This window comes from Balaenoptera physalus (assembly GCF_965194825.1).
Source record: "Balaenoptera physalus genome assembly, chromosome: 2".
NCBI lineage: Eukaryota > Metazoa > Chordata > Mammalia > Artiodactyla > Balaenopteridae > Balaenoptera > Balaenoptera physalus.
Window position 1 is genome coordinate 148203994 of NC_138883.1, and position 17291 is coordinate 148221284.

At 49.0% G+C, this 17291-nt stretch overlaps 1 protein-coding gene across 2 annotated transcripts in view; it reads left to right on the plus strand.

The window, feature by feature from the left end:
- TRPM1 (transient receptor potential cation channel subfamily M member 1) overlaps positions 1-17291 on the plus strand; it is a 125104-nt gene that overhangs the window by 19158 nt on the left and 88655 nt on the right. The window contains exon 2 of one of the 2 annotated variants that reach the window (XM_082448498.1): positions 15194-15410. The exons of the other annotated variant lie outside the window; for it this stretch is intronic. Coding sequence (XP_082304624.1) covers positions 15255-15410 — 156 coding nt within the window. The 5' untranslated portion in view covers positions 15194-15254. The remainder of the gene's footprint in view (positions 1-15193; positions 15411-17291) is intronic. 2 annotated transcript variants of the gene reach the window in all.

Sequence of the window (17291 nt, forward strand, 5' to 3'; positions counted from 1 at the left end):
GACTGAGAGCACTCCTGGAAAGGAGAGGGCATCCCCCACCGGGGCCAGGTGGGCACAGGGGGACTGGCCTGGTCCTGCGATCCTCTCTCCCGTGGGCACAGGACTGCACCATCCCCACCACTGAAAACCAGACCAGGATCTCAGGCAACTACAGGGAGTCCCTGTAAACAGCGCCTTCCCAACTCACTCGCCCTTCTAAGCAAGTTGGCCGGGTGATGCTGGCCAAGCCAGGAAGGGGCACTGGGGAGGGACCCCCAAGATCCCTGTTGTCGTCCCCAGGCTCCCAGGCAACCAGGGAGGGGCTGGTGAATGGGAGGAAGGGAAGCTTGAGCCAAGCATCCATCCCCTGCTACGTGATTCTTTTTCTCTCTCCTCCTTTTGTTTATTCTTTTAAAATATTTTATCATGAAATACAGTATTTATAAGAAGTGTATATCTGCGTACAGTTTAAAGAAGAATAACAAAGCAAGTCTTGTGTATTACCACTCAGACCCCCCTGATTCTCCTCTCCTCTCCCACAAACACCCTGACTTTTGTGATGCTCACCCCTTTACTTTTCTTTTCTCTCTTGTTTTGCTTTGAGGTTGACATGTTTTTAAGTTTAAAAAATAATTTATTGCGATGAAATTCATATAACATCAAATTAACCACTTTAAAGTGAACAACTCAGTGGTTTTTAGTACATTCACAATGTTGTGCAGTCACCACCACATCTATCTAGCTAATCAGAACATTTCCATCACTACAAAGTAAAATGCTGAATCCGTTAAGTGACTTCTTCCCATTCCCGTTTCCCCCACCCTCTTGGAAACCACCAGTTTGTGTTCTGTCTCTATGGATTTATCTATTCTGGTTAATTATTAATCTAAGTGGAATCATACAGTGAATTACTGTGTCTGGCTTCTCTCCTTCAACATAACATTTTCAAGGTTCATGCACATTGTAGCCTGCATCAGTACTTCATTCCTTTTTGTGGCTGAATAATAATCCCATTGTATGTATGTACCACAATTTGCTTATCCATTCATTTCCTGAATGGCTTTTGAGCCATTTCCACCCTTTGGTTATTGTGAATAGTGCTACTCTGAACACGAGTGTACATGTACTTCTTTGAGTACCTGTTTTCAATTCTTTGGGGTATCTACCTAGCAGTGAAACCACTGGGTCATATGGTAATTCTATATTTAACTTTTTAAGGAACTGACAACCTCTTTTCCAAAGCAGCCATATCATTTTAACATTTCTACCAGCAATGTATGAGGGTTCCAATTTCTCCACATCCTTGACAATACTAATTACAGTTGACCCTTGAACAATGTGGTGGGTTAGGGGTGCTGACCCCCCGGCACAGTCGAAAATCCACATACTGCTATCTCTGACTCAAAAACAAAGACTCTGATAAATAATTCACCCAAGGGCAGGAAGATGAAGAAGTCTGGCTAGAATCAGGACTCAAACCCTAGTTATTTTGATTCCACACATTGTGATCTACAATCAAACACAAACTTTTCCCCACATGCAGTTAAAGCTCTGTAAACTGAAAATACAGATACTGTATTCATTGAGAAAATCCTCACATAAGTGGACCCGTGCAGTTCAAACCACTGTTGTTCAAGGGTCAGCTATACTTCTTTTTGTTTTGGGAGGCTCTTTTATTATGGCCATCCTAGTAGGGGTGAAGTGGTACTTCATGGTTTTGATTTGCACTTCCCTGATGACTAGTGATGTTGAGCATCTTTTCATGTGTTTGGCCATTTGTACATCTGCCTTGGATGAATATCTATTCAAGTCCTTCACCCATTTTTAAAATTGGATTGTTTCTCTTTTTGTTTTTGAGTTGTGAGACTTTTTAATATGTTCTGGATACTAGACCCTTGCCAAATATATGATTTGCATATATTTTTCTCTCATTCTGTAGGTTGTCTTTCACTTTCTTGATAGTGTCCTTTGAAGCACAAACATTTAAATTTTGATGAAATCCAGTTTATCTCTTTCTTCAATTATTGTATGATACCAAAAGCATGAGTCCATGAATCTATTGCTGAAACCAAGGTCGTGAAGATTTACCCCTATGTTTTTTTCTAAGAGTGATGGTTTTAGCTGTTACATTTAGGACTGGTCTGTCTTGAGTTAATTTTTGTATATGGTATGAGATAGGAGTCCGAATCCATCCTTTTCCATATGGATATCCAATTTTCCCAGCACCATTTATTGAAAAGACTTTCCTTTCCCCCATTGAACGATCTTGGTACCCACCCTTGTCAAAAATCAATTGGCCATATATGTATGGGTCTATTTCTGGACTTTCAATCCTACGCTATTGTTCTATAGGTCTATCCTTATGCCAGTATCATACTTTTTTTTTTTTTTTTAAACATCTTTATTGAAGTATAATTGCCTTACAATGGTGTGTTAGCTTCTGCTTTATAACAGAGTGAATCAGTTATACATATACAATATGTTCCCATTTCTCTTCCCTCTTCATACTTTTTTAATTAGTGTAGATTTGAAATTTTGAAACTGGGAAATGTGAGTCCTCTGAGTTTGTTATTCTTTTTTTCAAGATTACTTTGGCTATTGGAGCCCTTTGCAATTCCTTATGAATTTGAGGATCAACTTTTCCATTTCTGAAAAAAAAGGCCATTGAAATTTTGATAGGGATTTCACTGAATCTGTAGGTCGCTTTGAGTAGTACTGCCATCTTAACAATATTAAGTCATCCCATGGACATGGGATGTCTTTCCATTTATTTATGTCTTCTTTCTTTCAGTAGTTTTCAGCATAAGTCTTTCACCTCCTTGGGTAAATTTATTTCTAGATATTTTATTCTTTTTGATGCTACTATAAATGGAATTGTTTCCTTAATTTCCTTTTAGGATTGTTGATTGCTGTTTATTATAACACAACTGATTCTTGTGTGTTGGTCTTGGACCCTGTAATTTTGCTGAATTTGTTTATTAGCTCTAGTAGGTTTTTGTTGTTGTTGTTTTTTAATTTATTTATTTATGGCTGTGTTGGGTTTTCGTTTCTGTGCGAGGGCTTTCTCTAGTTGTGGCAAGCGGGGGCCACTCTTCATCGCGGTGCGCGTGCCTCTCGCTACCGCGGCCCCTCTTGTTGCGGAGCACAGGCTCCAGACGTGCAGGCTCAGTAGTTGTGGCTCACGGGCCTAGTTGCTCCGCGGCATGTGGGATCCTCCCAGACCAGGGCTCGAACCTGTGTCCCCTGCATTGGCAGGCAGATTCTCAACCACTGGGTCACCAGGGAAGCCCCTCTAGTAGTTTTTATGTGCATTTTTTGGGAGCTTTGCTACTGTTTCATTTTGGACTTCATCTATATCCCTACACAATACACTGTTTCACTTCATCTGATTTTGAACTTTACATAAAGAGAATGTATATGTCTTTGGTGACTTGTTTCTTTTGCTTTGTGTTGTTTTTGGAGTCATATGGTAGTTGTAGTTTGTCTGTTCTCATTGCCATATAGTATTCCCTTATGTGAATATATGGTGATGTACTTGTAGACCCCACTGCAGCTGGGCACCTGGATTGCTGTCCCTTGGGGCTCTCAATATGGTGCTGCTATGAACACGTGTGTGTCCTGGTGCACACGAGCATGAGCGTGTTCGGGGTGAACCTCAGTGCAGAACCGCTGGACCGTGGACCATGAACCTGCTCCGCTTCCCCAGACAATGCTGAACTGTTCTCTAGCCTCCTCAAAGGGAGGACCTCAAAAGCATCTGCCCATTTTGGAGAAAATGTTTTGAATCGGCCAGAGGAGATAGATGTGTGATGAGGGACAGAGCCGTGCAGGGGGTCAGGCCGGCCACCTGCCATGAGACTGGCTGAGCTGGTGGCTCTACCATGCCACTCTGTCTCCCCTCTCCATGCCCCCTCACCTCCCAGAGCCCCTACCAAAGCCATAACTCCTCTACTGCCTGTTTCCTCATCTGTACAACCACAGTGAGGGAGCCCATGGTCTCTGTGTGGCCCCCATCCCCACTGCATCTCAGCTCTGAGCAGCTGTCACTGTGACCGTCACAGCAGAGAAAGGGGGTCTAGTGTTCCGCTCTGTCCTTGCTGTTCCCTCTTCCAAGAGCTCTTTCCCCATCACTCCTGCGCCCAACCAAATTCTCCCCATGCCCCCTCTCTGCCTGCCCCTACCCTGCAAGGCCATCCCCTGTCTTCCAGAAAGAAGGGCCTGCCCCCCGCCCCATGCCCCATCCCAGCACACCGCACACACCTTCATGATGAGAACATGCCCACCTGGAGCTCCCCCCCCCACAGGGGGTGGGAGGCCGGGTCAATGCAGCACATCTGGAGCCTGCAGAGCTCACCACATCAGGGGCTCCAGAAGCTGCTAGCGTGAAGTCCCTGAGTGCTGGCCTTCTCCCCTGACTCCCAGGGGGCCCGGGCTACAAAGCTCCCCGAGACCTCTGAAGAACCTTTTCTCTGACATAACTCTACCAAGTTCTAAATGCTGGGTGGGGTGCGTCACACTCACTATTAATACCCAAGCAGCCCAGACACTGGCCGTGAGTCACTACTGGCCACACAGGTCAGGATAGCCTGGGAGGACACAGCAAACGTGTGAACCTAATTTAGGTCCTAGACCACACACCCCCCTCCTCCATGCCCAGCCTCCTGCCCAGCCCCCCTTCAGGAGCGCCCACCACTGCCCGCTCCCTGGGTCCTTCCTCCCACCTGCCCCAGCCTGGCTCCCAGTCCCGAGGAGCTGACTCTTGCAAACCGGCCAGTCTGCTGCACGATAGACCATCATGGGCTAATGCGTGCATGCCCTTCCCCAGAGCCCCAGGAAACCCCCTCAGCAGGGATGATGCTGTCACCACACTGGGGACAGAGTGAGAGAACACTGGAGAAGGAAAGCCTGGGAGAAACACAAACCAAACGTATGTCCAACATCATTAGGGCTGATGATTGGGCCCTGGGTTCTGGAGGGAAGGTTCTGTCTCATGGCGGTGTCCCCAATCCTGGGGCAGCTGGCCAGGCCCCGGGTGGGCCCTCAGCCCTGCCATCCCGGCCTCCTGCTTCCTCTGCCATGGACCAGGGAATTAAGAACAGTGTGTTCTCACGCCCACGCCCCCCATTGACAGATGCTAGGCCTTCACAGGTTCACTAAGATCTTACCCTTGTTTCCTTCTCTCAGTTACTGCTGATTTAAAAAACTGGAAAACTGTTCATTGAATACCAACCTCTACCCCTCCCAGCCACCCCACCTTGCAGACAAGGTAATCAATCCTCAGGAAATTTAAATAACTTGGCCAAGGTCATAAAGATAAGACACAGTGTCTCAGGAATGTCCAAGTCCAAGGTCCTTTTCTTTCCACCCTGCCATTTATTGTATTCTGGCTGTAAGGGCCACCTTCAAAGCCTCAACCCAAAGAAAGGGCTTTAACAGTGAAATGTCCAGGCACAAGTCCAGGCCCATCGGGAACATTCTTTCCAGGACAGTTCCCTGCAGAGAACACTCAGGAAGCAATGGAATACCATTGCTCAAAAAGAGGCCTGTAAATTTCGCTAACGTTTCATATCTAGAAGATTCTTTACAAGCGTATGTATGTGTGAATAAGTGGGAGGAAGTGTCAGAAGGGCACACGCCAGCCATTAACGGGGTTACTGCTGGACGCTAGGGTAGGAGAGGGAAAGGAAAGACAGAATCACTTTATCTTAGAGATTTCTAAATCTTTTCAGTTTGTTCCATCAAGCACATATTTGTTTAGGAGTTTTTATTTGTTTATTCTTAATTTGAAGCAAAGAAAAAAACCACACCCTCCCCACCACCACCATCACCAAACCACAGCATGGAAATGTCCCACCCCTGCCCCCTCCCCACCCCTTGGCTCCAGGCCAGCCCCCCCTCTTTGGTCCTCACCCTGCAGATGCCCTGCTCACTCAGAAGGGCAAACAGGGGTGCACCTGGGGCGTTTGAGGGCCCCAAAGCGTATATGCTTTAAGGAAAAGAATAGAAAATTCAAGTTTCAAATCAGGTTTCAGGTCTTGGAGAGGCCCTTTAAGTGTGGGGCTCTGGAGCTGAAGCTTTGCTGGCCTTGCAGTGACCATCCTCCGGGCCAGCAGTCCCTAGCCTCTTTGTGTCACAGGAACCCAAGGTGGCTCTCAGGCCCGTCCCCGCCCCCATCCGCGTGCCCCCAGGAGCGTGCCTTCTGGGTGGTGATCCCAGGTCCACGCCACATGGGCCTCACCACTGCCATCCAGCAGCCGTGTGGCCAGCAGGAGGGTCAGCCTGCCAGGGTCACTAGCCACTGTTGTGGGCCAGGTGCCGGCCATGTTGGAGTCTGAGGGAGAAGGACCAACGCGCCCTCTATAGGCACTCCTCAGAATACGCTCCCCTGATTTGAACTGTGTGGGGGAAAGTTAATAAGAACTCCACGATCAAAAAGCATGACTACATAAGGCCTGGCACTGCCCTACACGCTGGCATGTCATTGTCAACCCTCACACAACCACCCAGGGGACTCCCAGCCCCAAGGCTCTGAGCTGATCGGAAATGACCTTTGCACAATATTGCAAGGTCACAAAGCAAGCAACAACACAGCCTGCCTTTAAAATACTGATATTGTGTTCACCATGGATTTTTTTGCATTGATTTTATTTTTTTAATATTGTGTGAAATGCTATTTACCTTAGTCACTGAATTTGCGGTGCCCCAACATGAGTGCCTGACTGGCCTCACCCTAACCCCGGCCCCCGCCCATCACCCGAGAAAAGTCCAAGAGCATTTCACCCACTCAGCAGCTTCTGAGTGAGCCCGGATTTCTTCCCCGGGGTCCAGGGGCAGGCCTGCCCTCAGGGGCATCTCCTCTGACCTGTCTCCCCTACACTGGAACATGCAGTTCCTTGAGAGGAAAGACCCAAACGGAGGGGCAGGAAGCCGAGCGCAGCACAGGTACTGGGGCTCAAAAGCTTGTTAAAATACAGTCTTAGGCCCCAATTCTGATTCCAGGGCCTGGAGTGGAGCCCAGATATCTGCGTTTTTGTTTTTTTTTTAACATCTTTATTAGAGTATAATTGCTTTACAATGGTGTGTTAGTTTCTGCTTTATAACAAAGTGAATCAGTTATACATATACATATGTCCCCATATCTCTTCTGTCTTGCGTCTCCCTCCCTCCCTCCCACCCTCCCTATCCCACCCCTCTAGGTGGTCACAAAGCACCGAGCTGATCTCCCTGTGCTATGCGGCTGCTTCCCACTAGCTATCTATTTTACATTTGGTAGTGTATATATGTCCATGCCACTCTCTCACTTCGTCCCAGCTTACCCTTCCCCCTCCCCGTATCCTCAAGTCCATTCTCTAGTAGGTCTGCGTCTTTATTCCCGTCTTGCCCCTAGGTTCTTCATGACCATTTTTTTTTTTTTTTAGATTCCATATGTATGTGTTAGCATACAGTATTTGTTTTTCTCTTTCTGACTTACTTCACTCTGTATGACAAACTCTAGGTCCATCCACCTCACTACAAATAACTCAATTTTGTTTCTTTTTATGGCTGAGTAATATTCCATTGTATATATGTGCCACATCTTCTTTATCCATTCATCTGTTGATGGACACTTAGGTTGCTTCCATGTCCTGGCTATTGTAAATAGAGCTGCAATGAACACTTTGGTACATGACTCTTTTTGAATTATGGTTTTCTCAGGGTATATGCCCAGTAGTGGGATTGCTGGGTCGTATGGTAGTTCTATTTTTAGTTTTTTAAGGACCTCCATACTGTTCTCCATAGTGGCTGTATCAATTTACATTCCCACCAACAGTGCAAGAGGGTTTCCTTTTCTCCACACCCTCTCCAGCATTTATTGTTTGTAGATTTTTTGATATGGCCATTCTGACTGGTGTGAAATGATATCTCAGTGTAGTTTTGATTTTCTGAGGTTTTTAAAATTTTTATTTTCAACCGTGGTCAAGTACACATAATGTAAAATTTAGCATTGTAACCGTTTTTCAGGGTACAGTTCACTGGCATTAGGTACATTCACATTGCTGTGAACCACCACTACCATCCATTTCCAGAGCTTTTTCATCTTCCCAAACTGAAACTCTGCCCCCATTAAACACTAACTTTCCATTTCCCCTCCCCCAGCCCCTGGCAGCCACCTTTCTACTTTCTGTCTCTCTGAATTAGACAACTCTAGGGACCTCATATAAGTGAAATTAGACAGTATTTGTCCTTTTGTGACTGGCTTATTTCACTTCACATAAAGTTCTCAAGGTTCATGCATAGTGTAGCAGGTGTCAGAATTTCCTTCCTTTTTTAAGGCTAAATAATATTCCCTTGTATGGAAAGACCACACTTTCATCCATTGATAGACACTTGGGTTGCATCCTCCTTTTAGCTATCGTGAATCATGCTGCTATGAACATGGCTGTACAAATATCTCTTCAAGACCCTGCTTTCAATTCTTTTGGGTATATACTCAGGGGTGGAATTACTGGATCATATGATAATTCTATATTTAATTTTTGAGGAACCATCATACTGTTTCCCACAGCAAACGCACCATTTTAAAATCCTACCAATAGTGCACAAGTGTTCCAATTTCTCCATGTCCTCACCAACACTTATTATTTTCTGTTTTTTTTTTTCTTTTGATAGTGGCCATCCAAATGCTGCAAACTGGTATCTCATTGTGGTCTTCATGTGCATTTCTCTAATGATTAGTGATGTTGAGCATCTTTTCATGTACCTGTTGGCAATTTGTATATCTTCTTTGGAAAATGTTTATTCAAGTCCTTTGCCCTATTTATTTATTTATATATTTTGGCTGCATTGGGTCTTCATTGCTGTGTGCGGGCTTTCTCTAGTTGCGGCGAGCAGGGGCTACTCTCTGTCGCAGTGTACAGGCTTCCCACTGCGGTGGCTTCTCTTGTTGCGGAGCATGGGCTCTAGGCATCCAGGCTTCAGTAGTTGTGGCTTGCACGCTCTAGAGGGCAGGCTCAGTAGTTGTGGCGCACAGGCTTAGTTTCTCTGTGGCATGTGGGATCTTCCCAGACCAGGGCACGAACCCGTGTCTCCTGCATTGGCAGGTAGATTCTTAACCACTGCACCACCATGGAAGTCCCTTTTGCCCTTTTTTAAATCAGGTTGTTTATTTTTGTTGTTGTTGAGTTGTAGGAGTTCTTTATATATTCTGGATATGAATCCCTTATCAGATATATGATTTGTAAATATTTCCTCCCATCCCATAATTGCCAAATATCTGCATCTTTAACAACCTCCCCCATAATACACTTTAAGGAATACTAGCTCAGACTCTGTGGACACCTTTCCAGAAGCAAGTTTCTGGGCCAAGTTCTACGTAGGGGCAGGGGAAGGGACCATCAGGGGGGCTGGCTCCACTCAGCACCTGCTAACCCATTCGAGGAGAGGGGTGGACCCTGGCCTGAATACCCACTACTTAGATACAGGTCTCTGGCTCTGGAAGGAGAAGGCTGTAAGGGTGGCGCAGGTTCTGGTGCCCAGGAATTGGTGACTTCCCCCATTCACAGAACAAGGCATGTCCCAGGGCATGACCTCATTCAAAAGTGTGATCCCAAAAAGCAGGGGTTGTCCCTGAGTCCATCCTATGATGGGGAAGGAAGACCACCCACAGCTGTAAAGCACAGCTTGTGTTGAGGAGTGTCTGCCTGGCTTAGCTTTGTGCAACCCTGTAAATGGGGAGCAGAGACATCTGACCCCCAGGCATGTGTGTGACCTGCAGGAGCTCTCTGCTCAGATTCCAGACCTAGGGCTAAAAGCTGACCTTGGCCTCCTTCTTTTCTCCCACTTCCTCCCCCTGCCAACCCATCATCTTAGCTGAGTTCCAATAATTCACCCCTTTTTCCCAGCTAAGTGGAAAGTCCTCAGGTGGGGCAAGCATGTTCTTCATGCGTCAGAACTCACTCATGATTGGCATAGCTGTGTGCAGGGTGGGTGGGTTAGAAACCCCAATACATGGCCCATTTTCATTTCCTCTCCTCCGCCAACTCTCCGACATAAGCAGATGTCATAAGTAGATGTCATACACATAAGCAGATGTGAGTTGGCCCCACGAGGCCTTCGTTCCAGGATATCAAAATATCAGTCTGGGTCTGGGGTCTGTCCCGGCATCTGTGGGACCTGGAGGTCCTTCCTGTTAATGGTGAAAAACGAGGAGCAGCTATCAAAGTGTCAGTAGCCTAAGCCCAGCAACTGTTGGTGTGTCTGGTCCAGCTGCACGGCTCTAAGGCGGGCCTCCTCTTCTTTTGTTTCGGTTTGGATTTTTCTCCCAATTGACGAGTTCCACTCACTCGGGGCTAACTAACAACCACCCTGCATTCTACCCAAAGGGCAGCATACCCTAGACTGGGGGGCTCGTAAGCAACAGAAAGTTATTCCTCACAGTTCTGGAGGCTGGAAGTCCGAGATCAAGGCACCAGCAGATTTGGTGCCTGGTGAGGACCTGTTTCCTGGTTCATAGACATTCTTCTTCTCCCTGGGTTCTCAGCCGGCAGAACGGACGAGGGAGCTCTCTGGGGTCTCTTTTATAAGGGCACTAATCCCATTCATGGGAGCTCCACCCTCATGATCCAATTGCATCCCAAAGGCCCCACCTCCTAATTAATACTCTCACAGTGGGGTTAGGATTTCAACACATGAATTTGAGGGGGACACAAGCATTCAGTGGATTGCGACTGTCATTCTACAAGTGTAGAAAAAGAATATGATCTTTTTGTAGTTGTGAATTAAGATATGTCCCAGTCAAGATGTGGCCGATGACTTTGATATTTGCAATCGCAGCTTAAAATATGTATAAATTCGAGATGATGGAGCAGCAACCAGAAGTTTGCTACTAGAAGGTTAAAATGCTGCAGAAACCCCAAGGCTGTGACCAGGAGCTGCCCCCCACCCCACCCCCAGCCGGCTGCAGTCGGGACACCCTTGCCTCAGAGAGGCTGTACGTTGGTTGGCCAGGTACCCCAGCCACGTTCTCATTTTATTTTTAATATCAGTTATATTTTTCCTTAGAAAATTAAAAACACAATATAGACAATGAAGAACTTAATGAAAAAAATTTCTGCATCCTCTATCAACAAACACAACGTTGACAAGCTAATGAACTTCCTTCCTTTTTTCCTAGCCTTATTCAGTATTCCCTTTAAAAAGAGAAATGTCTTCTTTTTTTTCAGATTCTTTTCCTTTATAGGTTATTATAAGATATTGAGTACAGTTCCCTGTGCTATACAGTAGGTCCTTGTTGTTTACCAATGTATATGTAGTAGTGTGTATCTGCTAATCCCAAACTCCTAATTTAAAAAAAAAGAGGGAGGGACTTCCTTGGTGGTCCAGTGGTTAAGACTCCACGCTTCCACTGCTGGGGGCACAGGTTCAATCCCTGGTCCAGGAACTAAGATCCCACATGCCATGCAGCACAGCCAAACCAAATAAATGAAAAACAAAACAAAACCCCCAAAAGAATAAAAATTAATTTAAATTAAATTAAAGAGAGAGAGAGAGAGAGAGATGTTCATAGCAGCACTCTTTGCAATAGCCAAAGAGTGGCAACAACCCAGAGGTCCATCAGTTGATAAATTCATGAAATGGAATATTACTGAGGCACGAAAAGGGACAAAGTACTGACATGTGCTACAACATGGATAAACCTTGAAAACATGATGCTCAGTGAAAGAAGCCAGACATCAAAGACCACATAGTACATGATTCCATTTATGTAAAATGTGCAAAATCGGCAAATCCATAGAGGCAAAAAGCAGATTCGTGGTTGTCGGGAACTGCATGAGGGTGGGGTGGGAAATGGGGAGGGACCCCGCTCTGGATACGAGACTTTTTTTAAGGATGATGAAAATGCCTTGGGATTAGATAATGGTGGTGGTTACAAGATGTTGGGGACATAGTGAAAACCACTGACTGACACCTTAAAAGGTGAATTTTAGGGTATGTGGATTATATCTCAATTTTTTAAAAAAAGAAATTAAAAAGAAGAAGGTTATTTCCTTTGGCCTAAAGATCCAGCTCTGTCTCTGGAACTCCAGTTTGGAGGACCGACCGTGTCATGGTGTCGTAGGGAGGGCCCCTGGGGGAGAGGGACGTGGCCCAGGGGAGGGGGTGGGCTGTGACGACCACCAACATTCCCTGCAGGCCAGCCCTGTCACCTCCTGGGGATGGTGATGATCAAGCACAGGAAGTTAGGTGTCAAAGCTCTTCCAAGCGCTAATCCATCATTGGAGTCTGTTATAATCTTCATTTTACAGGCGTGAGAACAGAGGCCCTGCCAAGGGATGGGCAGCCACTCAAGGTGGGCCCTTCGCCTGGGGTTCTACATGTTCCCTTTGAAGTTTGGGGCAGTGATGGGGTGGGGGTCTGTCTGACCCAAGAGTCTCCCTGAAGGGCCACAGTGGGGAGTCTCAGCCAAACCACCCAGAAGCGACCTGTTGGACCCAGGGCCAGGGCCTCCTACAGTGGTGGGGTGAGAGGGTAGAGTGTGGGGCGGGAAGGAAGGATTGATTGTGGGGTTTAATCCTCTGTGCACGTGAAGATGGGTGGTTTGTGCCAGCGCTCTGGAGAGTTCCCAGGCGCGTAGGTGCTGCCCCAGGTGGGGCCTGCAGGTGCCCCCAGCAGCCAGGCAAGGGCAGGGCGGGGTGTGTGGTGACCCACTGCCCCCTGCAGCTCTGCAGGACATCAGCCAGAGTCCCCACATCCCCAGGGTGGTCCAGAGCAGCCGGAAGTCAAGGTTTTCACAAAGAACTCTCCCTCTCAGTTAATAATGACAGCTAATTCTTCTCTTAATACAAAGTCAAACCAAGTCCACGTGTGGGCCAAGTGCAGCTGTGGGATGAGAGCGTGAGGCGTCTGCTCTAAATAGACACATGAAGCCAGCGGTTTCTTTCAGCTAAATTGGTCCACAAGTCAGTCATTTTGCTGTGGCATTTGCTGTTAATTTTGGCCCATGAAACAGGACTGCTGAGTAAACAGAGACTCGCCCAGCAGCAAACCAGCTCTTAGGTTCCCAAACCACTTCCTGAGGCCGAGGCCCGGCTGCCCTGTTGCCTCGGTCCCACCCTCCCCTCCCCACCTCCCCTGTCCCCCCATCCCAGCCCTGCCTTCTCCAGGGTGTCCCCCTGCAGCCTGCCCTACCCTCCTGCACCCTCCCCAGAGCCTCCTCCCCGTCCACGTGGACCTGTTCCAGAACGTCCTGGTGTGCCCCCTTCCCGGGGTACCTCTCCCAGGGGGTGAGGCTGGCTGCCTACACTTCCTCAGGCCTTTGCGCTAAAGCCACGTAAAAACCCAGAGGATGATCCAGCATCCAGTGACCACCGCCCGCATTGTACAGAGGTTACCTGGGTCATGTTTGTAGCAGATACCTCCTTCTTTTTTTCCTTTCTTTAAACAAACAAACAAGCTGTCAGGGCCCGTTCCCACGCCCGTCAGCCCACTCCCCTCTGACTTCCCTCCCACACCTTCCGGCCCGTCGTGGGCACACGCGGTCCTTGGTAGACAGCCCTCCGAGGCCCCCGGGACGCTGTGTCTGTCCTCCGCCTCCCCGGCCTTGCATCCTCAGAACCACCCCCCCCGCCCCCCACCCCCGCTGCTCCTGGGGGCTCAGGGCCGCCGCCTTCCTCTCTTCTTCCTGCAGCCTCTCCATCAGCAAGCAATCCCAGTGATTCTCACTGTCTAGCGTTACCTAGATATCGCCTGTGCGCTGAGCCCCATTCGTGCCACCAGCTGCTACACGACACCTCTGCCCTCCCTGCAGGTCCAGTGGGCGCCTGGAACCTAAGGTGGCCACTGCGGGGAGCTGGCTCTCCTGCTCGAGCCTGGGCCTGCGTGGCCCCCTCCATAAATCACACCACCAGCCACCCACTCCACCAGCCGGGAACCCAGGGTCGTGCTTGGGCTCTTCCCCTCCCTCCATCCTCATCGGCATCAGGTCCCTTCCCCGCCCGCCAGCCACACCGAGCATCTCCTGTCCGCCCACCCGCTCCCAGCCTCGTCCAGGCCTCCAACCTCTCTGGCCTGGACCACACTCCAGTCTTCCCACGAGTGCCCTGCCCCCCTTTGCCCATGTATAATCCAGTCTCACCAGTTCATGTCACGCCCTGCTCACCAGTCACTGTGGCCTAAAGGCCCTGCAGAATGAGCCCCACCTGCCTCCCCAGTCACCAGTTATTCCACATTCCCAGCCCAAGCCCCTCAGCCACCACCCCCCAGCTCTTCCCGCTGCACACTGTTCCCTTTGTACACACTGTTCCCTCCCCCTAGAATTCCCTTCCGGTCTTTCCATTCTCAGTTGAAATGTGGAACGTGTTTGGCAAAGACTTCCCAATCCAACAAGGCCCCGGCCCCATGTGCACACCCCGTACTCTTTCACACCCTCTTCTCTTGTCCCTTCCTACTCTTCCCCAATCTGCAGTGCTCTGGCTTATTTGCTGCCTTGTTTCTTGGCCATGAGTTGTTACCTGACGGCAATGGAAGCCTGGCTCACCTCCACCCCAGCCGGTGGCCCTGCACGCAGCCTCACACTGGCCACACAATGGGCTCCCACAGAACACGGGGTGTACGAAGATATGGCAGCTTGGTCTGTGCCTGTTCTTCCCTTACCAAGAGAAGCCCCCACTCAAACGCTCCTCTCGTGCTGGGTCCTTTCCTGCCTCTCCACAACCCAGCCCCCTCCTACTCAGATGCGGGGTGGCACAAGGCATCTGCCCTCCCCCCCCAAACCCCGTTCCCTCGCCTTTCTGCTCCTTGGTACCACCCCTCCCCCTCCACTCTCCAAACCCGTCCTCACTGTACTGCTTCCCACTTGCTTCTCCACCCAGCCCACCACGCCCCGGCCCCAAGCGTCCTCCACCCACCTCTCCAAATCCTGCCCACCCTTTGAGACTTAACTCCCTGCATTTACCCACCCCCTGAACTCCCAGCCCCTGGTGGTCTCTGAACCACCAGTTGAAGCCTTGCTGACACACCGCCTCTGTTTCTGTTTGCATCTTACTACCCTGTGATAGAAATGCAGTTGTCCCCCCTTATCCGTGATTTTGTTTTCTGCAGTTTCAGTTACTTGCGGTCAACCCAGTCTGAAAATATTAAATGGAAAACTCTAGAAATAAACAATTAAGTCTTGAGTTGCCATGCTGTTCTGAGTAGCAGGATGAAATCTCACGCTGTCCTGATGCATCCCATCCAGGATCTCCAGCCATGGATGTGGTCTGCTGCTGACATCCAGCCACAGACACCGTCACGGCTGGATGATCCAGGATCACCTGGAGCAGGTGATCCTCCTTCGGACTTGTGGTCAGAAGGTCCTTAGCAGCCTAACGCTGTGTCGCAATGTCTCTGTCATTCACCTCACTGCAGCTCATCACATAGGCATTTTATCATCTTACATCATCATCATAAGAAGGGTGAGTACACCACAGGAAGATATTTTGAGAGGGAGAGAAAGCACATTCACATAACTTTCATTACAATATATTGCTATAATTGTTCTATTTTATTATTACTTATCGTTGTCAATCTCTTACTGTGTCTAATTTAAAAATTAAACTTTATCATAGGTATGTATGCATAGGAAAAAACAGTATATACAGAATTCGGTACTATCTGGGTTTCGGGCATCCACGGGGGGGTCTTGGAACATATGAGGACTTCCAGTTAAATGTAGTATTTCCCAAATATTGTACAAGTGTTATCCCAGCTGAAGCTCAGAAGTATGCAAGGCAGTGCCCCTTTCAGAGCAGGGAAAGTCTCAGCTCAGTGGGGTGGGCAGTGCCCCCACGGTCCCTCACTCAGCCTCGTGCCCTGTCTCGGGTGGGATCCTAATCCCCAGGGCGGATGTTCCCGTTATCTTGCCCCCAAAGCATTTAAAACAACCATTTCTTTTTTTTTTTTTTTTAATTTATTTGTTTATTTTTGCTGTGTTGGGTCTTCGTTTCTGTGCGAGGGCTTTCTCTAGTTGCGGAGAGCGGGGGCCACTCTTCATCGCGGTGCGCGGGCCTCTCACTATCACGGCCTCTCTTGTTGCGGAGCACAGGCTCCAGACACGCAGGCTCAGTAGTTGTGGCTCACGGGCCCAGTTGCTCCGCTGCATGTGGGATCTTCCCAGACCAGGGCTCGAACCCATGTCCCCTGCATTGGCAGGCAGATTCTCAACCACTGCGCCACCTGGGAAGCCCTAAAACAACCATTTCTGATGGACAGGAATATTTCAGATGAGGGGGCGGGACCTAACCTGAGGGGGCGGGGAGGACCTGGCGGGTTTATGAATGAACCCCGGGAGGCTCTGCTTTCCTTTCATCTCACAGCGAGTCCACGCCTTTTGCTAATACCTTGGCTGACTCAGCCCTGGGAGTGTGTCCTCAGCAGGGGAGGGAGGACTGTTTACTGAGGGGCCTCCACCCATTGCTCTCACCTGCATCGGCCTCTGAGGCTGCGCTCACCCCACGTGAACTGAGGCTCTCCCGTGTGATCTGGGTGACCTCCTGCTCTGTGTGCACCACCTGCCCGTGGGGGCCTGGGGACAGGCCGCTGCCCGCAGCTCTGGCGATGCTCCACCTGGGCTATTGAATCACTCCCTTAGTAACCACGGGATAGTGAGCACCTCCCCTCCGCTGGGCACTCATGCAGAGGACTGAGCCGGGCTGGGGCTCCTGTGGCTTTTGTGGGAGGGGAGGGGGCAGAGGAAAGAGGGAGGGGTATAGAAACAGGACGCGGGGGCTGGGGGCTGGCGAGTCAGAGAGCCTCCCCGAAGGCAACTTTTGAGCAGAGTCTGGACACTGTGAGGCATGATTGCAGGAAAGAGTGAGTGGCTCTTGGACCGCTCGTTCATCCTCGGAAGATTCTAGAACATTTCTGGAGACTAAGCAGTAACTTGGAATTTTGAACTGAGGATATTTTTCTTAACTAAACTTTTTAAACAATTAAGAGTTAATACTAAAGCAAAGCCTTTCTTTCCTCAGGGAAAGTATGTTAGTCACATGCCAGCTTTTTCCTTAGGAAAAAAAATGGATTTTCGGTGAAGCAGAGGGAAGTGGGTTGAGCCAGGAGCAGCGAGCACACCAGCTGCTGTCCCTGCCCAGGGCCACAAGCAGGGCCAGTGCTGGGCGCCCTCTGAAAAGCCCCCTCCTGAGTTGGGGGTCAGGATGCAAGGCTGATGCTCCTGGAGGGGCCACGGACACCCCAGACCTGCACGAAGGAAGAATGGGGGCGCTCGGTGGTGATGGCGTTTAAACGCTGCCTGTGAGACAACAGACGTGAATAAATCAGAGGCACGTTACTGCTGTCCA